The sequence below is a fragment of the Coturnix japonica genome, chromosome 2 (genome assembly GCF_054131305.1).
Source record: "Coturnix japonica strain WE chromosome 2, WE-NBRP24, whole genome shotgun sequence".
Classification (NCBI taxonomy): Eukaryota; Metazoa; Chordata; class Aves; order Galliformes; family Phasianidae; genus Coturnix; species Coturnix japonica.
The window spans coordinates 117,390,979-117,414,711 of NC_140664.1; the positions used below are offsets into that span (position 1 = coordinate 117,390,979).

At 41.8% G+C, this 23,733-nt stretch overlaps 1 protein-coding gene across 5 annotated transcripts in view; it reads left to right on the forward strand.

Moving 5' to 3' along the window:
- Positions 1-5,421: 5,421 nt before the first annotated feature.
- Positions 5,422-23,733, forward strand: part of SLC25A13 (solute carrier family 25 member 13) — an 85,779-nt gene continuing 67,467 nt past the window's right edge. The window contains exons 1-3 of one of the 5 annotated variants that reach the window (XM_015853598.3): positions 5,422-5,464; positions 7,316-7,330; positions 10,813-10,827. In XM_015853598.3, the coding sequence (XP_015709084.1) occupies positions 5,453-5,464; positions 7,316-7,330; positions 10,813-10,827 (42 nt within the window). In that variant the 5' untranslated portion in view covers positions 5,422-5,452. Of the gene's footprint in view, positions 5,465-7,244; positions 7,331-10,812; positions 10,828-22,637; positions 22,660-23,733 lie in introns of those variants that run through there. The other 4 variants (XM_085538606.1, XM_015853599.3, XM_015853600.3 and 1 more) reach the window with 4 other exon arrangements.

A 23,733-nucleotide genomic window follows, 5' to 3' on the forward strand; every position in this document is an offset into this window, starting at 1 on the left:
GCAATTTATTAATAGATACTTAACCCATCTTTTATGGATAATATAGCAATGCCTTGAATTCTAGATATTTTGGCAATTAGGGTAACATTGTAAATAGCAAATTAATCCATTGCATTGAAAATCTGATCTACTTTTGCTCTCTGCTTTGGAGTGATAGACAGATTTGTTATCATTTTCTTTATAAATGTTTCAGAATGGAAACAATCTAATCTCTGTTTTTTATTTTAACTTGGTGCTACAACTTTAATTGTTAAAATCACAAGAGAAAGAATCTAATTTTGACGAATGTCACTTGGTGAATATTGGCCTCCAAGCATGCACTGTGGCTGGAACAGATTTGGATTTGGTGTCAGATTCAACAATTCTGATAGTATTGTTAGAAGATGGCATTTGCACTTATGCAAATGTTTTACTGGTTCAGAATAACAATGATTTAATGAAGCAGCGCAGTTCAGCGGTTGACATGCTGTTACTGTGTTTTAATCTATTTCTTTTAAATTCCTCTTACGGAGAAACAAGAAAAAATCACCACCAGGAAAAACGTGGGCAGCTCCTCTATCTATAATATAATTTACATTCAGTACTCAGCTTTAAAAAATGGGGTAGTATTGGTACGCAGTATGATAAATATTCTAGGCATATACAAGTTGTGCGAGGTGATAAAATATTCTGAGCATGTCCTAAAATGATTCTCTCATCAGAGATGGCTTGTTACCTCCACCATCAGCAGATACTGATAATTAATCAACTGAAATGAATCTTTACAGAATAAACAAATCTGTTATACATGAAGGATGATTATGTTCTTTTGGCTGTGAAGATTTTTCATAACTTATTCATGCCAACGGTGTGCCTGAGTTATGAAGTATTTCTCACTTATGAAATAAATATAGCACCCTTTGTTTGTCATATAGCTCCTCTATTTTCTGGGCTTTACCAACGTAAATCAGCACAAACCTACTGGTTATGCTGATTTATGCCAACTGAAGAATTAACCCTGTGTTTGTAATCAGGATCGACGGTTCTAGCTCTTCAGTTATTTCAGATGCATTTCCAAAACATCTGAACATCGGGTAAGCATTTTCAAATATTCAGTTTCAGCAGTAATGTATGTGTAAATGCTGTCATCAGCCATAAGTCGGAATCACAGCCATAGCTTTGTGAATTCCACATAGATGCAATGCACTCAGTGGGGGATAGGGTCATAGTCTGAGATGGGAACGCCATGAAAATACACTGCCATAGAATCCATACTTATGTGTGCTGTTTTAGGCTCACTTTGCACTGAACTATTTACATGATCAGTTTAGATTTTCACCAGCAGAAAAACTGATAGACAATGAATTTTAAACACACACGTGAAAGTACTTAAAAATCTTATGTTCTAAGGCACAGGAAACAATATCCAGTTTGGTGACACACTCAGCGATCATTGATAAAAAGCAGAGTTGAAATTACGAATATGTGGGATATGTTAAAAAACAGCAACAAAAAAGAAACAGTGACAATCATTGAATATATAGAATAACCTGAAGAACAGCAATATATTTGAGGAAATCATGATCTGCTGTGAATATTCCACAAATAGAGAAAGAGGGATTGTGAATGATTCATTCGGACTGAGTCATACTGGATTTTATTAGAGAAATCCTCAGTTAGGCCTACTGCGTGAACACCAGATCTTGGCTAAGGTTCGCTAGACTGATGTGCTAACCCACAGCAGCCAGATAGCCTTCATTGGGAACAAAACTAAACAAACACACAAAGAAACCAAAGCCAAGGGGGAAAAAAAGTCAAAGCCTTAATGTAAGGAAGGGGATACTGCTTCATGTCTTTCCTTGAGGCCTCATCAAAGGAGAGGAATCAGTAATGAGTTTTAAGAACTACTGAAGTAAAACTTGCTCAGGAAAAAGCTTGTATCAGTTGCAGTTGTTTAATTTGAATGGTGAAGTCTTTGCCACTAGGCCATTTGCTTCTACTGTAAGATATACTTACATGAAGACATACTTGATGCAAGTTTTGTGGTAAGTTAATGTACAGCAGGCTTCTCGTGCTACTGTATGTGTAATATAATGTAGAAAAAGCCATCTGGAAGAAAACTACTGTGTTGTGGGGTGGACGGAAGGTATCCTGAGGAAATCAGCTCACTCACGATGATACTAACATAGGTTTAGAGGGTCTTGGGTCAGTCTTTGCTTTACCATGGTCTTAGACACTGAGCTGATTTTTGATATCATATTTATAATATGATTTAGCAGAGGGTTGTTAGAGTTAGGGTACTATGGTTAGCATTGGTTGGACTTGATGATCTTCGAGGTCTTTTCCAACCTGCGTAATTCTATGATTCTATGAGTTGGTGCACTCAGGCTTTTCCAGACTGACTTTTTGCAGATCCAGTCATTTCCAGAACTTTCCAGATGTGCTCAGATTTTTCTAGAGCCAAGAAGAGATACCTTGCCTTCAAGCTACATGTTTCAGTTTAAGCACTGAGCAGCCAATGCAAAACTCAGAACAGTGTAAGAGACATCACAGAAAGAATAATGAATGTCAGACTAAGACTGAAACCAGCTAGTGAACTGCTTTATAATCAACAGTCAGTAGTCAGTAACAAAATGCTGATCTGCAGAACTTGTCTGCATATGTATATAGAAACTTAGGGTACCCTGTACCAGAAGAAGGAATAAGAAGGAATGTGACTATAGGTAGTTTCTTGTTGAAGAGAAGAGCCCCGGTGTGTGTGATTGTGTGAATGTTACAACTAAATATAGAGAAAGCCATTTGATCAGAAGGTGCAGCCTCCTTACTTATCCAGGAAACGCATATATCTTTTGTGATGAAAACTGACTCATATTGCTACCCTCGTCACATCGTCTCATACAAAAGAATGATGCTTCTCTGAGGTTTCACTCATCTTGGATTCTCTTCTATACAATGACAGCTTCACTGAAAAGAATGAAAAATGTTCCTCCTCTGTTCCCCAGAGCACTTTATGGCTTTGTGGTTAAAACATACTGAAAGGAATATGAAACATGGAGCTGAACCTAACCTCAGTCAGTGGACTTTGAAAGCAAGTTGCTTACCTAGCCAAGCATAATGCTGTAATCTACCACAGATGTATCACATAACATAGTAAAAGTGAACAGTCTTCACCTCTTATGGGAAGATAAGGGGTTTGGGCCTGTACACGTGCTTTAGTTGTGGACAGATACTGGCTGGGCTGACAACTTCAGGTTGATTATTGCACTCAGGTTTTCATATAAGCTAGACCTTCCAGCCTTGCCAGGGCCAAGACTCTGCTTAAGGCTTGTTTGGGACTTTAGGCACTTGAGGCTCTCAAAGTCTGGAAAATTAAGTGCTAGAAGAGTTTACATGCTATCACGTGTGGGGACCAGCTGAAAGAGGCTTTCCAGAGTCACTGGTTTATATTTACATCTGAATATTCCCACCAGTCTACTTGAAACACATGCAGGTTTGTTGGTTGTGTTGTTCTTTGATAAGGCTCAAGACCATGTGGCAGCACAGTGTGAGGACTGTAGGAATTTTCTTAGCTGTCTCAATTTGGAAAAAAAAATAATCACACTGAAGCTTGTTTTCACAAAAATAAAGCTTAATAGGACAGCCTTTCAGCCGCGCATCTAAATATCCTGGCTTCTGTGTATTTGCAGAACGTTGTATTTGTATTCTAAGACAATTGTTATGCTATTTTCTCTCTGTAATTTTTCTCTCTGTAGTGGTATTATTAAAATAATCTGAGATTGGTTTTGTTGTTTATAAATGGACTGCTATTATCTATTCATTTGTGACAAGGTGACAGTATTTATTTATCCAGTTGTTAGCACATAGACAATACATAATCTGTTTGGGTTTGTGTGTGTGTGTGTATTTGTGTGTGTGTTCATTTGAAAAGGTGTGGTGGGCAGAAGGCTCTGAGTCTGCTTTGTCCTAACTGCTGTTTTCTAGGTCAGGCAGAACTAGCACACAAGAAAAGGTGAAGTGTTCCTGTGTACAGCAGAGCACCTGCAGCAAGAACAAGGACACAGGATGGGCAGAAAAGGGAGATAATCCAGCAAATGGGGTGGTTTCAGTGCAAGCAGAAACTGGAAGAGTGGGGAAATAAAGGATGTAGATACACTGCTGGGCCTCATCAGTGGTAGAAGAAACTCCTGAGGCACACAAAGGAGACTGTGTACAACCTGCTAGAAACCAAAAGTCAGTAATTTACCACAAGCAAACACAAAATAAAGGATCCATCCTCCAAAGATATGTAGTGAGCAAGAGCAGATGAGTTTATGAATCCCTTTCATGAGGGATCTCTACCATCTCACAATTATAGACAAGAAACAGTTAATTGCTATGGTTTACATTGTAATCAACCTGGATTTGAGATTTAGTATCACTTCCAGCCTTCTTAGCATCCTTACAGAGCTCACTTTAGGGAAGGTGCTGGAAGATCCACCTCAAAGCTATGACTAACGTAACCCTACTGCAAAGCAAAACCTTGCCTACTGTTGCTACTTGCAACAACTCTGTCAGTGCTTCCAAGCAACCTTTAGCTACCCACAAGTGACTGGCTCCTTGTCCGCCTTGCCAGCCCCTGGCCAGCCTCATGTTCCCCCAGAAGCCAGAGGCCACGAAGCCACCAGCACAGGCATCGGCAAGGCCAACGATTGCCATGGGCCTGTGTGCCAAGTGGTGTGCTGCCAAACACGGCCAGACAGGCTGGCTGCAGACAGTCTGCAAACTGTCTGTGAGGCCGAGCGGGCCGTGCCTGCGGTTGTTCTGGACACAGCCACTGGTTCCAGCAGGGCGCCTGCGTGTCACATTCAGTCAGTCAGGCACCAGAAGCGTATCAAAATTGTCTTAATTCTGTTTCATCTCTGATGAAAGTCTTGAAGTACAACAGAGTTAAGTGTCCTGCAAACAGCATTCTGACTCGTGGGCAAGAAAGCAGCTGGGGGCATGAGAGAGGGCTTCACCCAGAGGGTGATGTTAACATGGTTGTCACAGCGCTGCGAGGCTGGAGGGCATCTTGCAGCTGCTCGGTCCTGGCATCCTTCCTCACGGCACGGCCGAAACTTCCCGTGATTAACGGCACAAGCCGTCAGCTGGGCCGCTCTCCAACGCCCGTATGGGCTCTACAGCTCCTCGGTGCTGCCCCTTGGCAGCTGTGAGGCGATGGAGGCGCTCTGCGGGCATCAACCGCAGATTAGAGTGAATAGGGGCGAGAGGCCGCTAGCAGCCCTAAGCTCCCGCGGCCGCCGGGCCCGATGCAGCGCGGTGCCGGGCGATCACGCGGGCCGTGCCGGGCCGCTCCGAGCCGGGCGGTGCAGCCAATGGGCTGGAGAGCGGTGACGGCCGGCGCTGGCGGGCTGGTGCGCAGGCGGAGAAGCTGCACTGCCGCGGTCGGAAGGGAAGGGAGGGGAGGGAAGGGGGTGGCTGCGCCGGGCACAGCATGGCTGCCAAGGTAAGTCCCCGCCGGCGGGCGGGCAGGCGGGCGGCGAGCCCTCGGCGTGCGGCCGGTGTCGGCGGTGTCGGCGGGGAAGGGGCTGCGGCGGGAGGCGGGCGGCCGCCGGCCGTGACCTCGGGCCCGTCCTTGGCGAAACTTAAGGGCGGGCGGCGCCTCCTCCGCGCGGCCCCGGGGAAGGGGCTCCTCGGGGCAGCGGGGCCGCTCGGCGTGTCGTCGGTTCGGCCTCACGCCGGCGGGTAGAGAGGCTGCGCCGCGGGGACTCCCCTACCTGCGGGCTACGGGCCTGCTCGCTGCTCGGAACGCACCATGTGCCGGGCACGGCCCTGCCGAGCTGTGCCGTGCCCGGCTGTTTGCGGGCCGCGGCGGTGGAGGAGCCTCGGCGGGGCCCCGGTGCGGAGGCCGGCGGTCGGGGCTGTGCGGCACCAGGTGTGCCCGGCCCGGCGCGCGGTGCCGGCCGTGGCTGCCTTCTGCTGCGGGCCGACCCATGCGGCCTTCTCTTCCCTTCCCATGTTCTTCCTGCTGTTTTCACTTTTGCTTACAATTGCAGACCGGCTTCACTTCCCTATGAGCTCTTCCATCAGTTGGGTACTGCTCTGCTTTTGTGCTGCTTCGGTATAATAAATTAATGTGAATAGTTTTATCAATAACACGCAATCACCTCATCTCCCCCACCGTTGGCTGTGTACCCAAAGAAGGCCATATTAAAAGTGGGTATTCCATTCCTAACGACAGTCAAATTCATGTGAAAATAAATAGTGAAACTTTCAGTAACAAAGCCAAGCAAACACGTTGATGTGCTCAGATGCTCTGGCTGGAGTTCCATGCTCATCTATGCAAGTAAGGCTGTGATGGAGCTGCTCCTGTCAGCATCCAGCTCACTGGGAACTGAAGTGCCTACAGTTGTAATGGGTTGAGCAGTGTGTGATTCCTTTTTATTTGCTAAAATATATTAAACAGTCCTTCAGTATTAGGATTAATGAACCTTAGCTGTCTCAGTGTTTTTTAAATTGCCCACTGGCCCATGCTGACAGCACGTTAGATACTTCTTATGGAACTCAGACTTAAGTCTTCAATTCACTGTGTTAATGAACCATAAGGAGCAGCGTGCAGTCCATTTGGATCCATACTACTCAAATATACTTTGAACATAATGTATGAGTAGCCAGTGTTTTTGTCTAATTGGATATATGGATGTGCTCCATGCTATGTGTATGCATGGTGGCCTTCTTTTAGCTTTGTTTACTACTTCAATCTTTACTAGAATATATGGGAAGGACACAACACTTGAGAAACTGGGCTGAATACAGCATGTTTCAGGTTGTGCCAAGCTTGGCAAAGAGATGCCTCATAAAAAGGATACATCTTTGTTACGAATGTCTTAAGCACCCTTGGTGCGTTGCAAGACAGAGGTGCAGCACTTTGTACTACTGCAAGGTTTACTGCCCTCAGGTAACTTCAGAGGAAAGCTGTGTACAGACTTGAATGACTTACGTCAAATAAAAAGGCAACAAAACCAAACAGCAGCAGAACTGGGAGCAGCTCGACTGGATTAATAATTAAGTTACCTCAAGACTTGAAGGGATTTTATCTTTTTGAGGTGAAATAGTTGCCGTTAAACTCAGATGACTTTCTGCTTTTATTGTAGTCAGCAACAGCACGTAAGTAGCGTTTTGCGCTCTAACGGAACCGTCTGAACTCAGGTTCTGCAAGCACACACATGAATAACTGTGCCACATAAAGAGCTTCTGGGCCTGAAGTTATTCACATGTGCTTGCAGGCATGGGCCTTGATTTGTGTTCTAACTTCCTCACTGATGCATCTCAGTAATGTTTGCCTTTTTCACCTCAGCCAAACAATGGACTGGTGAGTTGAATGATTTTTCTCAAATTCCTTCAGTCCCTTTTCCTTGCCAGTCTCCTGCATGACCGCTTCCTTTAATTTTGGTAATTAGACCATTTCAGACATACGAGTCTTTGGAATTGAATGTAATTGTTCTTCACCTGCAAGATTTCCAATGCTGACATGTTAAGCAGACTCCAGGAATTTGGTCTATCAAAAGGAAAGCCCAAATGGGATGCTGTTAAAGATTGCATGGTTAAGCACTCAGGGATCAAGAAATGGGCAGAGCTGTTATGCGTGAAAACTTTTATGTTGCTAACAGGGCCACAGAGTTTTCATCGCTGTTTGTTACTTAGTGTCACGCTACTTATACAGCCTTTATATGGTGTATAAAGTTTTATGTGTTACACACAAATGTGTGTTTGGAGTCTTCAGAAGCGTTTCCTGACAGTGCTTTGAGAAAACTGAGTAGCAAATTATATTGAGTGTCCAGTAAAATTACAGATGAGATGTTTCAGTAGAACTTACTGATAAATGAATTGTCTTCATAAGTGCTGGCTTCATTCTCTGAGTTGCAGAAGACACAAGCTTTATGGAAAGACCATGGTAGTGCACATCTAGTGCTGTAATGGGCTTGTACACAGCACCTCATGCTTTATTTCTTCATCCTTGAGTGTTTAACAATGCGAGCACCGTGCTTTGTCTGCCCTTTAGTCACATACCTTTAAAGAGACGTGTTACACAATCTAGCTAATGCCACCCGCGATTCACCCACAGTTATGTTTTACAACTAAATTGGCTGTGGCTGCTGAGTGAATGTAAGCTGTCCTTGCTCCATGAACCATTACACAGTTGTGGCTATAGTGATTGTATCATGCATGTTCAGAGTGTGACTTTATATGTTACCAAGTGGTATGACGTTAAAAAGATATCAGGTTATTTTCAGTGGGAATTTCTAAGGTGCTTCTCAATGAAGCCTGTTCACATACCTGATTTTTCCACTTTGCTACTTCATCTGCTCAGCTCGAGGCCAGAAACTGATATTTATAATAGCAGAAAGTACGTGTGATCTGTCTACTTTATGCTTCATAGCCACTCCTTCAAAGGAGTTAAAATGGTATTAAAGCAAATTCCCTTTCAATGATTTCAGTAGGCATGTGTGAAAACTGTGGGCTTTGCATGGAAGTGTTGTACACCATTGAACTTCATCTCTGCTATGGATAGCATGTGAATAAATGTTGACAGTTGTTTTAAGCTGCATAGCACTAATATAGGAGATCTTTAAATACTGTGATCCGTCTTTTTCTGCTCTGGTTGTTTTGCATGTGTGAACTTGTTACCTCTATTACCCAGAATGCTTAAATCTCTTGTTTAAAAGTGATTGTCTTATTGACGTAGTGTAATATCAATATGTTATGCTAAAAAAAAGTAGTTGTAAAACAACTGTTCAAGTAAAGCCATGAACCTGACTTCGGTATCTGGTGAGACCATTCGCATGCTTAAAATTAAGCGCATGCATCAATCTTGTGAAGCCTGACTGTCAAAGTGTATCAATGAGTATTCAGGATGTTTCTAATGCCTGGGGGATCAACTTTGTTGCACAATTTGGGGATGCTTAACAACTTCTTATTCTCTTTTTGCTTATGTCTATTTTTTAAACTGCCTTGGAAACTGTATCAGTGGAATTATATGTTGTTTCTGGTCATATTTACTGTTAAAGAAGGCCCTTAGTGCCCATCGCAGACTCTCTGTGTGCCTTGGTGTTAGTGTGGTCCAGCACTTCACAGTGAAGGCCCCAGTCCCACATACAGGATGCATTGCACTGACTGAATTCACTGGAGTTCTGGCCCTGCCTCTGTTGGGCCTTTTTGTGTGCACAAGTAGCCCAGTGCCATGTGAATTGATGGGGTCTGGATTTGCAGTGGTTGAAATATGAACACCGTGATAATAAGATTCAAGGAGAACATGATTCCAGACAATGCCAGAACCATGAGATTCTGATGCAGCCATGCCACAAGTGTTATTTTGCTATCATGGATACCCAGTGTGCTCCTTTTCTGCATCATCCATCTGCATTGCATCTCCTTCATTCATCTCCTGCTCCCATGCTCCTTTCCCCTTTGCTAGCAATAGATTGGGATGTGTCTGGATACAGACTGAATTAGCTCTTCTTGCCTTAGATAATGCTGTTCTTCCCCTTCCTCCTTCCAAATGGTAGAGCAGAATTGCACTGCATTAAACGGGCCCTCAGAAGTGAAAAGGTGGATCCTAGCATTGAGATGAGCTTCTGTGTCCCCAAAGGGAGTGTAGTCCCTTATGCATAAGCTCCAGACACCCAGCAACGTGAGCAGCACTGTTGGAAACAAGTGGCTGATGAGTAAGGAGAGAACCTCTATTTCCCAGAATCATCGCTCATTTTGTGCTGTAATGGTGTCATGACACTTAACTGCATCATGGTCACATTTATTGGCTATGGTAGCGTTGTGTAAGATCCAAGGGGCAGTTACCCTTGCTGCTCTGTATGGGTCCAGCAGTGCTTGCTGCTGTGTGGCTGGGCATAAGCCTGTAAATTCTGAAATGCTTTATGTATCATAAGACTTTTTTTCACCTCCTCCTCCTCAGAGAAAAATGTGTATTATTTTGCTGCCTATGACCTTTCACTATGTCTTATCTTCTTAAGATGCCAGAGTTTATCTGATCAAAGAATTTATGTGAGTCTTGGTAACTTCATACCTAGGAGAAAGCAAGTGATTTTCTCTCCTTCCCCCTCCTACCCACCATTGTCATATTCTTTGTTTCATTTTGTTTCTTTTCCTGCACATTTACCTTTATGAGAACCACCTAATCCTACAAGGTGTGCATCCAGTTCCAAGGCCCACTGCTAACAATAACCTCAAAGTGACCTACTGGAAAACTCCTCACAGCTCCCTTCTGCAGTGAGCACTGGGGGAGCAGTTACCCTACAAAGGAGCTTTATTACACTGTTCCTTTTGGTCTTAGTTGTGCCTGTGTGTTTATAGGTGCTACTGTACTTGTCCCCATTCCTTTACAAGAGCAAGGTGGGGGCTTTTTTGTGGATTTATGTCTTTAATATGTTAGATGGGACTATGTGTTGACATTACCAGCGTTCTTAGCACGTTTCTTTTTCCTTTATAGTGTCTCTTTAGGATCAAGTGCAGAGTAACCTGACTTCCAGGATAGCCCTGGGAAAGTATTACTGGACTGAGAGTTATGCATACATCCTGACATGCATCTCTTCCATTGTGATACTGCTGAAAAGTGTTTTTAAGTTATCTGGATCTTATCATGTCAGGAAATGAATTCCACTTTCTATGCAGCTTTATATCCCAGGAAGTTAGAGATGCTCTTGAAAGTGTGCTTCAAATGATAAGGCATTCTTCCTGATGCTGTAATGTAGACAAGCTTACAGCCCTGAATGATAACAATCTGTCTTCTGACCAGCTTGTTTAGGCCAATGTCTATTTTATTTATCTATGTTGTCCAAGGATTGTGACAAGGAGGTATGTGATACTGTATTTCCTGGAAGATGGCATGAATGCATTGCTTAATTTTAGCTTCGTTTTTGCTTTTGATCTGTTGAATTGCTTCTGCTTTGGCTATAGAATGGCTTGACAGTACTGAATAGATCCTGCATACTTGTATGTCACCAGACGTGAACTTGTATAAGGCTTCTGGGCACTTCTGTAATAATGCTGTTTTGCTCGAGCTACAGTGCAAAACGGAAACATAGCAGCTGATGTTTGATGGTACTAGATAACTATGGGCTGTAAAATGTAAGACTGCATATTTTCTGGTGCATTCCCTTTCTGGAAATATCTGTATCTCAGTCATTTGTAGGGAGATAAAGAGATCCTTATGAAAAGATCCTATCTTCGATTGCTTTGGAATAAAGCAATTTCAACGGAAGCTTTGTTAAAACACTTAAAGGAACACTGCAAATGCATTTTCATAACATTTTAAAATAATTTCATGCTATTTACAATACCTTAGAAACATGCAATTGCAATTATATTCTTTACCAAAAAATGTTACTTGGCTTGCACAAAACTCAATGTGTTAAAGGATGAAATTGCTCATAAGGAGTGGGTTGTTGGTATTTTTCTTTTCTTTAAAGAGGTGGTGGAAAAAAGGCAGGAAAAGAAACATTTGAGAGAGTGGAGAAGTGCACACATGTACACTGAGCTACATGCATTTAGAGAAGAAACAGAGCTTGTCACAAGCCTGGCAACAACAAACTCTTCTTACTGGATACCTGCGAGGTGCTTAACCACATTCTGGATTCACATGCTACTGATGCCTTGCAGTCTGAGCAGCCTGTAAGAACTGTTCCTTTGCTGACCAGTGAGTGCACTCTTGGGGTCTCTGGTCTGGAGTTCTACTTTGCTTGTTGGCATAGACCTTGATCACATGCAAACTAGAGCCTGGAATGTAGGTGCACAACACCTTCTGACTTTCTGTAGATCAACACCCCATGCCAACCCTTTTGGCTTTGGGAGTAGAATTAAGAAACCTATCTGAGTTGTCCAGGAATGGCTATCTGCTATAGCTGTGCTGGCATGCTGAGCAGCAGGCAAAGTGAGCCTGTGGGGAATCAAAAGATAAGGGTGTCCCTGGCAGATCTCCTTGCATCAGGCCTTGCAGCTCTCTGTCAGGCAGGAGAACCATGTAGTTAGTAATACAAGAAACCCATTCAGCTACTGACAATTAGGGTTCTCAGGTGGGAGGGGGAGATTTGCATTCTCTGTTGCCATGTTTATGCATTTTGCATGGCTGATAGCTCCCATTACGCTTGGGGGGGAGGGGGGGGAATGAAGTGCTCACTGGGTGTGTTTGTGCATGGCTTCTGGCAGGACTGGTCATCCCAAATGGTGTTTAAAATGGCTGTACTGCTCGGTCACACCTGCAGTGCTGCTTGGATGTGCACGGTGCTGGAACTTCAGGAATCCTGAAAATCCTAAACTGCATGTGTTGGTTTTGCTCACTGAGGGACAGGTTTTGCATCATGCTGTGCCTGGGATAGCAGAGCGTGCTCATGGGTCTGACACTGGGAGGCTGAACAAAGTGCATTTTGCAGTTATACAAACAAGCATTTTATTCATAGAGAGAGCACTGAGATTTGCAAGCGTCTGACCAGGCAGCCAAACCTTTCAAAAATAATTCTGAAATCTCTTAAATATCTTCCCTATTTCTGTAGTTTCAAGAGGTTTTCCACACTTGTTGGAGCCCCAGGCTGGGCTGGCCCTGGCCTCAGGCCTGGCTTCTGGCACATACTGCCCTGCCCTGAGCCTCAGCTGAGCCCTCTGCAGCTGCTGTGCTGCTGAGAAGGTGCTCTTTGGCTTGGGGAGACACCGTGTCCTTCCTGACCCTCCATATCACTGTGCTTTGAAAGCCAGCAGTAACCCTGAAGCATTGATTCGACTTGGGTATTACTGAGCGTGCAGCAGCAGTGCTAGGGTAATGCAGTGGTGCCATGGTGAATCAGAATGGGTAAATGACTTGGCAGAAAGTAGATAACTTTGTTTGTTGGTTTGTTTCTTTGGGCTTGGGTGATTTTTTGTTTGTTTTTGTTTGCCTTAAAGTCAGATCACAGTAAAACAGCACAGCACTGTTTGTCTTCCACAGTGGCGTAGTATAATGTAGCTCTGAGCTTAGAAATGAGAAGGAATTGTTGGTTTCTTTTTTCTCCTTTTATTTTGTTATTTAACGCAAATGATGTCTGTCCTGTTCTCTGTGGATCAGGCAATTCAGTTGTTGACAGCCCTTCATGCTTTGCTCATGATGGGATGGATAACTGTGCAGATGACAGGGCTTTTTCCCTTAACGTGATGCAAGAATATAGCCTTGGAGATACAACGCTAAGCTTGGCAGAGGCAAACTTCTGAGGTTGTTATGGAACTGATCAGTTTTAGCTCAGTGTAGAGGCAAATAGCACACAGAAGACAACTGCAATCATAGCCAGTCAGGTGTGAGGCAACTGGTGAATTCCTGGTTTTCTGAAGCTTTTTTATTACTTGAGAAATGTAGGAGAGATAGTGGAGTTTATCTCAGTAATAAAGATGGTTGAACCTTCAATGTGATGTAAGTCTCTGTATTTTACTTGTTTTTGAAATACTGTTACACAGTTGAGTTGGTAGGCATTGTGGCCATATGTATATAGGTAAAACTTTGTGCCTTTGAGTTTTAGGTTACTGTTGCCTTTGTGACTGTGACCTTTGTAAGCTCTTGTATCACTCCCTGCCATTCCATGCCAACATAACTAACTTCATCCCTTCAGCTGGAGGCCCAATCTCAAAGGCCAAAGTTGAGGTGTGTATCTGCCTGGGAGCTTTGATGGGACCCACAGCTCTTTTTGTGATGTTTAGGGCTCTGAATTGCTGGGCTGGCAATTTAAACCTTTTCTGCTCTTACCAGCTGGTATTTGTAGGCGTGATTACTACCAGTTTCTTACATCCTCTTTAGGTATTTTTATTTTGCTGCTTGTTTTAGATTTAGGTCTGAGTTTGTTGTATTAAATGCAGTCAGAGTTTGTTGTAATAAGTAGTGCTGCTGCAAGTTATGATTGCTTTAGTCACTCAAAAATCTGGTTCCTTTCCTAAGTGACATATTTTCTTTGTTCTCCACAACTCTTGTCTGTGGGATGAGATATCCTCACAGCAACCTTATGCCTAACGGTCTGTGCTCCTTGTTAAACAGTTCAGTTGAATTTAGATGTAGGTTTCGGGAGGGATCTGGGGCTTGCCATCACTTTGCCCTCCTTAAAATGAAGCTCTAACTTACACCTAAATGTTAGCTATGGAAGCTGAGAAGGCGATACAGTTTTGGATCTTACCCATGTAAGTTGTGCTGCTGAATATTACCCGATCTTTATTTACTGAAGATTTGGAAATGTTCTTTCCTGGAGCCGAGTTTCATTTCCATCTTAGAAGATAAGTTTAAACTTATCACAAAATAGAAGGTTCAAAGAAGGTTCCTTGGCAGTTGGAGTCTTTTTTTAGTGCTGGTTTTTCAAGGAGGTATAGAGGGAACGACATCTAGCACACTTTGTTCTTCTGTTTTCCTTTCTGACATGGTGTCCTGGGAAAAATAATGTCTAGAGATTTGAGAATACGGAGTCGTAGAAGGGCACACGTTTTCCTACCTTTTTCTTGATAGTGTTTGCATACTGCCTAAAAGAGCACTTAGTCAACAGCGGAGGATGCTTTCACAAGGACAATGCTGTGCCAAGTGCCAATCATCCAGCCAGTAGGAGGAAGAAATTGTAATTGTCTCTATTTAAGCAGCTGGGTTTTATCCCAACTTCTCTGAACTCCTTCAGCCAATAGAACTGTTGGCTGTTTGTTGTTTTATTTTACCCAGTCAGTGGATATTTAATTCTGGGAAGTTAGCAAATGTGCCCATTTAATCTAAGTAAAGCCGTAAAGTAGAATCCTTGTAAGGAATAAATTAGAGCAAATTATTCAGTGTTGGAGTAGCTTGAGCTGCATCTGACTGCATCTTCCATCAAAGACTGATAGCTTTGCAGTTAATCAAAATGCAGGTAACATCTCCAAAACATAAAAAGCCGTCAGCAGGATCATGACACACAAATTCTACATCTGCGCAAGTAAATCTGATTTGGAGATCAGTATTCAAACGTGTATGTGCTGCTGTGCATTTGACCACAAACCTCCAAATCGGAGAATGTGTATAAATACGTATCATATGTGTATATGTGTAGTGCAGCCCTAACAGTCCTCCCGGGCCTCCTGCAGTGAGAAACAACATCTGTTTTAACGTTTCTACCCATCTCTGCCTACTTGTGATGTTGCTTTGCTATTTCTTCCTGCAGCTCTTTTATGCCAGGTACCTGTGACAGCTTTTCAACTGAGCTCTGGGTTGGCATGTGATGTTACAGAAAGAGGATGGGGTGTTGTCTTCTGTCGGTAGAGCAGGAGGTTCCCTATTGAAGGAGTTAATTGAAAGGCACGTTCTGCAGTAGGAGTCGGGCGCTGTCATTTGTCCTTTGCTACGTGACTTTCCTGTCGCATCCATCCATCCATCCCATGACCTCACACGTAGGTCTAATTTTAGGATAGAAGGAAAGAGGTCTGAAAATTAATATTACTGAGCAAACAGCGCTGTCGTTATTATCATCTTTCTGTTCTTTGCAAATATGGCCTGTTTCTACTTTTCCTTCAATCCCTGGCTACTAAAACCTCTTGGTCACGTATTTTATTATTGTAGGGCTTTATCGTGTTTGACAGCTACTGTTTGATGGAACATCACTGATTTAACAGATCCTTGGCAGAGGAAACCTTTAAGTAAGGCACCGAGTATGAAAAGCCATTAGAAAAAAAGTGGTATGTAGAAATACTCTGTCTGTCTGATTCCTGCTCTCAGCTCATTGTGCAGCCTGAATCTGACTTGAGAAATCTTCACATGTTTAGGGGAAGAAATTTTTGAATAATTTCACATTTCCATTAAAATAGTTTTTGTCACTGACATCAAGTCAGCCTTCCTCCTCCCTGTCACTTCACCTGTCTAATGCTGCTTGCCATTGTGTGTCAGTCTGACTGGAAACTGCTTCGTAAAGACCAGGAATTAGTTCCGTGTTGATGCTGTTCAAAAGGAAGAAAAACATGGCAACAACAAACTTTCTACAGTTGCTTTTACTTTGTTCACGTGCCCAAATCTGTTACTTGAGCTGCGTCTTTTCTTTCAGGGTTGACAGGTGTGAAGTGGTGGCTGTGATCTTTTCTGCCCTGTGACTCTGCACTGCAAAACTTTTGGACTTCTCTGTTCTGCTCACAGTGAAAAAAAACGAGTGACTGTAACCTCTTGTGGTTGGCATGTGGTGATTCATTATGTGCAGCCTATTGATTCAGTATCTGCTGTGAGAATAAGGCATACACAGTCCTGCTTGAAAGCATTTGGCCCAAATACTATTATGTAAATATTCATCCCAAATCTTATATAATTAACAGAGCACCTAACAGTTCCTTATCTTATGTGCCATCAATGAAGATGGTAAACCAGCTTTTTTTCTTGTGGATTTGCTGGGGGAAAGAAGGGAAAGGGGACTTTCAGAAATGATGAGAGTAGCTTAGCAAGGGATGCATGAAAAGACTTTCAGTTATGTTATTTCAGTATGTAGTATGTACTTACAGTTCTCTTGTGGGTTTGAAAGCATGAGTACTTTGTGTTGTGCGTGACCCAGAGTTTGATTAAATACATTTATATTCTGGCAAACAAAGGAATCTATAATAAAAGCTGCTCTAAGGTCTCTTGGTGTTTCTGTTCACTCTTCGAAGGTTGGCACAGTTTGTGAAAGCCTTGAGGAGTAACCATGGGTTGGTCGCCCCGTGTTTCCATGAGGCAAAGCATTGTTTTTGCATTCCTATGGGCTGGATCTATTGGTCAGAAAGAAGGGTGCTTTTGGAGTTTGACTGTTTTCAATAGTCACAGACTGAAGGGAGCCACGTTGTGAGCTGATAGCAGTATCATGCTGTGGGACGGCAGGCAAGCGGCTCTCAATTCCCTTTGTGATGTCCTGAGTCTATAAGTGCAACTAAACATCTCCTGGATACATTGAAACAGTAGTGCTGAAACTTGTCTAGTATTCTAAATCCTCCTCCATGTTTGTCTCATCCTGTGTTACTAGACTTTAGTTTAACCGCAGTGTTCCTGAAGAAACAGGAAATCTTTCTCGACAGATCAAATTGATTTTATTCTGTTTTTCTCTCTCCAAGAGATGCCTCTGTGAAAGTAATCTTCCCATTTTTCATTCTAATTCCTATCTCTACATCAGAATGCTCAGGTTGACATCATTGTCGTTTCTGTGGCAACCAAATGATCTCATACGAACACCGTGATGACTATGCAGCACCAGTAGATGTGATGTCTTAATGAAACAGCTGTTACTTTATGCAAATGCCTGTAATGACAGACTCGCTAAGGAGAAGCCAAATCATTCAAGCTAGAATCAGAATTGATTCCAATTAAAATGTATTAAAATGCTGGAAATGTTTCCCCAGGTTCTGAAGGAGATGAGAGGTTTTTAATTATTGTTGTCAGGTATCTCACAACTTTTTCAATTTTGTGAAGTTATTGTGAACTCTTTAATAATTTCGGCTGAGTTCAGAACAGCCTGTAACTGCCTGATCACACTGTAACTGCCTTATGTAACTGAGTTCAGTCTTCATTGGGTTGTTTGATATTTCCATGTGAACCTGTGGATTGATTCTGCTCAGGCTTTTACCAGGAGTGAAGGTCATGCTCCCACAGTAGCCTGTAGCTGCTGTGTCATCTGCTAATATTTAAACAGCAGGAATTTGTTTATTGCTAATGCTGAAGATAAGAATTGTAGAGGAAGTGTTACACTTCCTCCTCTCTGTAATTGCCCTGCGTTTAGACATGTCAACTCAGGATTGAAAACTGAGGCCTGTGTGGTAGGAGTTGGGCAAATGGTGACACAGTGCTTGCAGTAAGAGAGCGTATCTGCGTGCTCATCTTTAGCATAGATATCAACATAGATATCGTGAGATTGCAGGTGAAATCTGGAGGAGAAAAGAGAGAGAGCTTTCGTGATTTAAAGTCCAGATTCCCCATGTACAGAGGTTTGATTGTATTTACCCATGAAAGGCGAGGGCAGCTGCTGTCATCCTTCCAGCTGTCATGGAGCGTGGGTGTGCTCTGCTGCGCTGGATGCTGTGCAGATAAGAAAGGGCAAAATAAAAGACCCCACGCTTTTTCTTTGGTCCCCCTTTAAAGAAAAATCAAACCAAAACAATTTGTATTTAAAATAATTCCTATTTCAGTAGCACAGGGTTATTATTTGCACAAGTATCTGCTGAAATGCTGCTGCTATTTTTATTAGCACAAAGGAAGGGTTGCTGGCTGCAGGACTAAAGATTTTCTTTGACTCCCATCATTTCTAGCCTTCAATAAGTTCGCTTCGTGCGTATGATGCTGTTTCCATTATGCAGTTGTCTTTTGTTCTTTTAGAGATTGTACAGTTGGATCCATGAGTACATAGGGATTCATGCCCACTCCCACACCCTTCCCAGTTCTATGAGCTACTGAGGTGTAGCATTTTGAATAGACTTGAATAGATGGATTTGATTATAAATAGGATCTTGGAAAGTGAACTTCTGTGTTCAAAGAAGAAAACACAACACTGAAACAAAATACATTTACCTGTCAGTTATTCCTACCTAACTCCTGTCACACAATTATTAGTCAAGACATGCAATGTATAGGAACTTTTCTCCAGCTCAGTTCTTTCAGTTGCTTATTCACGAGTGCGGTGTCATAAATAAAGGCAGTTACTCTAGCAACACCCTGAGTCAGACCTTTCCATAAGTTTATAGAAGCATCCATAGAACATTTTCTTATTTCCTTGTAGTTATGCAATTACTGGTTATCTAAAGCAGACCATGTTTTGTGTTGAAACCCCTCTATGATGCTGCTGCCCAGTGTAGGCTTGTTTTATTCAAAGGGCAGGAGGTTCTCACTTGTTGCTGTAAAACTGTTCTGCCTACTCACAGCACATCCTCCACTGTACTGACAGTCCTGGAGAAACCTTTTCTAACACTGTTCAGGCTAATGTTTTGTATCTTCTCTGCTTCTTGCAGGAACTGGTTTTGGTTTTGATGTCACACTGGAAAATTTTGCTATCCTTTTGTTCTTTGGGTTAAGTAACTCTGTCCCTGCTAGACATAAGCCTGAACTTTAGCTCTAGAAAGTGAATTGCTAGCACTGAGTTGTCTGGTTTTGCAAGTTGAAAGTGAGGGAGATCATGCCATGAGCGTATGGTCAGTGCTCTGATTGTGCAATGGCACTACTATAACTCAACAAGCCCTGGGAAAATCAAAAGGTAACATCTATGAATTGCACTGAGGGAGCCACCAGGGTCATGTTAGCAGGTTGATAGTTGTGGTGTTTAGGTATATCTTCAATTCTAAATGGTGTAAGACAGCAAAAAAGAAAGGAGAGTAATAGTGTTAGCATCCGTCATAGCATCTGTCTGTTGTGAGCAAGAGGGGTATTTTAGAAGAATGCCCATCAGTGGATGAAAATGCCATTTGATTATTCTCATTTTGAAATAAGAGGTTGTTTTTATTAAAGAATCCCTAATATTTCTTATGTGTAATTATTGCATTTATGCAAATTTGTCTCTAGGTTCTTAACATTCATTGGGGTATGTTAATAGCAAATAGTGACCATAATGAAGTAGTTTATATTTGTATGTTATCTTTGGATAAAAATAATGAAGATCATCTGGGTAAAAAATTATGTTGTAGAATAGCTATAAGACCATTAGAAATGCCATTTTGAGGAGCAAGATGAACTGATGTAGTCAGAGGAGCGTAGCACTTTGTGATAGGTGGCAAAAGTGATAGAAGGGCTGAGCTTCTTCTTTTAGTAACGTGGACATGGAAGACAGATTTGTTTATTTTCCCACAAAGAGTTGATTTTCAGGTTCAGTTTTTCACTGTAATGTTTTGCATTGAATTGTAAGGATTACAATTGCATCTTAATCCTAGTCCAGAGGCTGACTGCCAACTAACAGATGAGTTTGTTTCTAACGCTGATATTGTCTTCTGATATGTGCTTAAAGTTTGAAGTGGGTAGCACTGGTTGCAGTGTGGTGCTTTTTCCCCTTGCTAAACAGTTTTGATGAGCAATGATGGTGCTTAGCTATTGTTACTTGACTATTGGGCTAGCAGTATAGTCCTTCTGCATTTCAAGCCTCTAAGTAGGAAAACTATAGGACTACACTGTCTAAATGTCTTATTACGTAGGGAAGAATTTCCTATTTTTGGAAATACACCAGTTTTCTTTAAGGTAGATACTACTTCCACCTCTTTGCTGTACCTATTTAGAAGCAATTGACAAACTGATAAATCACGTATTTGCAAGATGACAGGCATTTTCCAGTGTGTGTGTAATTCATAACTGTATTGGTCCCCTGATCAGTCTGTATGCAAGAATACCGTGGTTTATTGGGAAAGTCTTTGTGTGAGAATCAGGTTATGAACAAAGCAGCTGCATTTGCCTTGGGGCTTTGAAAGTAGGATCAAAGATATCAGGTAATTGCCCAATAAAGTAGATCTCTTCACTTTGATGAGCCTGGGGGAGGTGAAGCTTCCACCTATCATGGTGCAGAAGCTGGACTGGGAATTGTCCAGGGATTTGTAATTGTGACAGGTTGAAGATGAATGAGAATAGTTTTTATTCAGGTTTGCTGTCTCCATTGGCTGGCAGTTTTTCTTCTGCTTCTCCGTGAAGGGAGGTAGGCTCAGCACAATTCTAGTTTCAGCAGTGCTTATTCTCTGTCTCTACATACTGAATCAGCCTGTAGAATCCAAAAGGTTTTTGATGGTCAAGCTCTAAGCTGTTACTAGACAGAGGAATATGGTAACTACTGCATGGATTGGTAGGCTTACACTTCTGCAGAATGTGATTGTAAGCCCAGTACGTGCAATTCTGAGGATGGAGGAAAAATTTATAGAAAATATATATACATATATTTGTCTTAAGGCTGGCCATGCTTTGACTCATTGGACTGAATGTAATAGAAGTACCTGTCTAGTAGTTATTGGCTGCCTTTGAGTAGATATTCCAAATAGCGTTTAATTGTATTTTCACAGTCAAGTCCTTTTGCTTGGATTCTGTGCAGAAGGAATGACAGTGCTTTTACTGAGGTGAGAATGTGCAGGAACATGTTGGGCAATGGGAAATGATGACTGAGGCAGCTGAAATGGGGAATGGTGCCATGGCAGGCGGTACAGAAGCTGATGCAGCTCGTGATGCTGTGTGCTGAGGGAGAGTGATCAAGCAGGATAGAAAAATTTTTGTATTTGTGTTAATGTAAATAATGTTAGTGTAAATATGGAAAAAAGGGTACACAAGCATGCTCACTGTATCAAAATTCAAACCTGGGTGTTGTTGTACCATAGTACACAGTATTCATGGAGTTCTAATGTCTATTCAGACTTGGCCAGTCAGTGCATCTTACCTGGTTTCCAACATCCCAGTCACTCATTTAAAGAAGAATTTAAGGTCAAACCCTGGCTTGATCTCCTTTGGAGTTGTGCATTTTGAGTGCATCTGTAGACTTTCAACCAGAGGAAGCATTACAATCATCTGATCTGACCTCTTACATAAACTGGGCCATGTGCCTTTGAGTCTTACAGGTGGATTCAATAACTCATGATGAAACTAAAGAACATCTCTAGAGGACATGAGGTTTCAATCTTGAATTGAGAGCTTTCAGTGGTGCCAAATACATTGCTATCTGTAGTCACATTTAAGAAGGGAAGTACTTCTGAGTCTCTACCTTAGAAATGAAGATCCCCGCTGATGTTTTCTGAGCTGTTACATAATGCAGCCGGGGATCTTTTCCTTGTTTGGGGTTCCATAGGCCTTTCAAAGTGGAGACTAGTGGGTGACATGAACAAACTCATTTGTTCACTGACCTAGCCAACTTCAACCTGCCTGTCAATATATAGTTTCAAGGAAGCGTGCTGTAAAAAATACAAATATAATGAATATTATATATATATATATACACACACACACACATACATGTATGTATAAATGACAGAAAGACTGAAAATGGCACAAGGTTATGAATGTGTTTTTGTCTCAGGTTTCTCAAGATTGTTATTGGTTTTAATGAAATCAAACAAAAATCAAAGTCTGCACAGCTACCAGCATATTCCTTTTTCCTTTGTTCTATTAGATCTTGGTTTCTTTATGTGCAGATTTCTGAGGCAGTATAAAGCTTAACCTTTTATACAGGTGAAGTGTGATCCTTATAGTATTTTTAATGGATGTAGATGGTTGAGGTATCTTTTATTAGCCCAGATGGTGGTAAGATAGAGCACTACAGTATATGGTTTTTTTTTCCCCCCTCACAAAGTTCCCAGCTACTCATGGGGTTAAAGTAAATCTCTGCTTGCTACACAATGATTGCGTTTAGAACAGCTTGTGCTGTGGAAAATACAGATTTTTAGATTTCTAGCTTCACTATTATACTTTGATTTTTTGCAACTGGCTCCACACAGATTTCTGTGCAAACACAGAATCAGGTCTCCAGCTGTGGACTTTGTCACTCGAGTCCTAGCATAACTTCAGGTGCATTTATTTACTTATTTATCTTATGGAGGAAAGAATCATAAGATTCCATTTTTTCATAGTTTTCTTAAAATATTCTATTGATTTATTATTACTTCTTTTTTTTTTGGGGGGGGGAGGGCATGAATTCTGTGAGTTATGTTTTCTTAGTTTTTCAGTGACCCAATTAGAGTGAGGGAAAACATACTGAAGATCTCTCAATAAATCTATGGGTAAGGGTCTAATTATGTTGTAGACTACCTTTTGCCCCTTAACTGTTTTGTGTACTAGTCTTGTGTGGTACTAGAAATGCACTTGCAGTCTGCCTCATATATCCACCATTACAGTTTAGTATTGTTTTGGAGAACCAAGAAAGTGGGTAGATGTGTTTTTATCGATAAATTGTATGATGTTTAATTGTTAGGTGAGGATAAGATTCTGCGTCCTGCCCTTTTGCTGTTTGTTCCTTATTAAAGAGGTATTTTCAAAGGTTTTGAAAATTCATGTGCTTTCACAGTAATTTTTTTCTTGGATTACAAATAGATGAGTGTGCTGAATTGACTGTCAGGAGTGGGAAACTATAGCAGGCATAGACAAAAGGGCTCAGTCTACTTCATGCCAAACTGAGCAAATGGGTGGTGTGGAATGTAAGAGAAGAAAATGTTGTTGGCCATAGTGGATATGTAATATTCTTTAATTCAGTGGGTTTTTTTTTGTTTTTTTTTTGGGGGGGGGGGGGGGGGTGAGAAAAAAAACCACAAAACCTTTCCAATTATTTTGTGTTTGTGATGATAAGTGTAGCTTAGATTTTAGTTGTAAGCATCTGGTTGTTTAGTCTGCAGAAAAATCTGGATCCTCTGATGACTTTACCATGTCAGAAAGATATAAATACAAGGTAGAAATACCAATAAACCATATCCTTACACTGGGATTTGATCTTTTAGGAAACTGCATTCTTGGGCAGGTTTCTAAGTCTCAGTGTTTTATTCTTGTTATCTATCAGTTGGGGGCTGCATTTGGTACTCTGAAATCCTTAGATGAAAAATGCTGGAAGTATAAAAATCTATATGGTAAAGATGGTAAATGCCGAATCCCAGCAGAGAAAGATGTTGAAAAGATTTCATGCTTGAATATCTGTATGACTTACTATCATGTGCTTGTTTAAGAACTGCAGGGTTGCATGAAGGAAGCAGTTAGAACAAAAATGTTGATTAACTTAGTATAAATATGGAATGAGTAAAATAAATATGACCATCTAAAGCAGTACCTAATTTATCAAAGGTTAACAGTTGTTTTCATCTCTCATT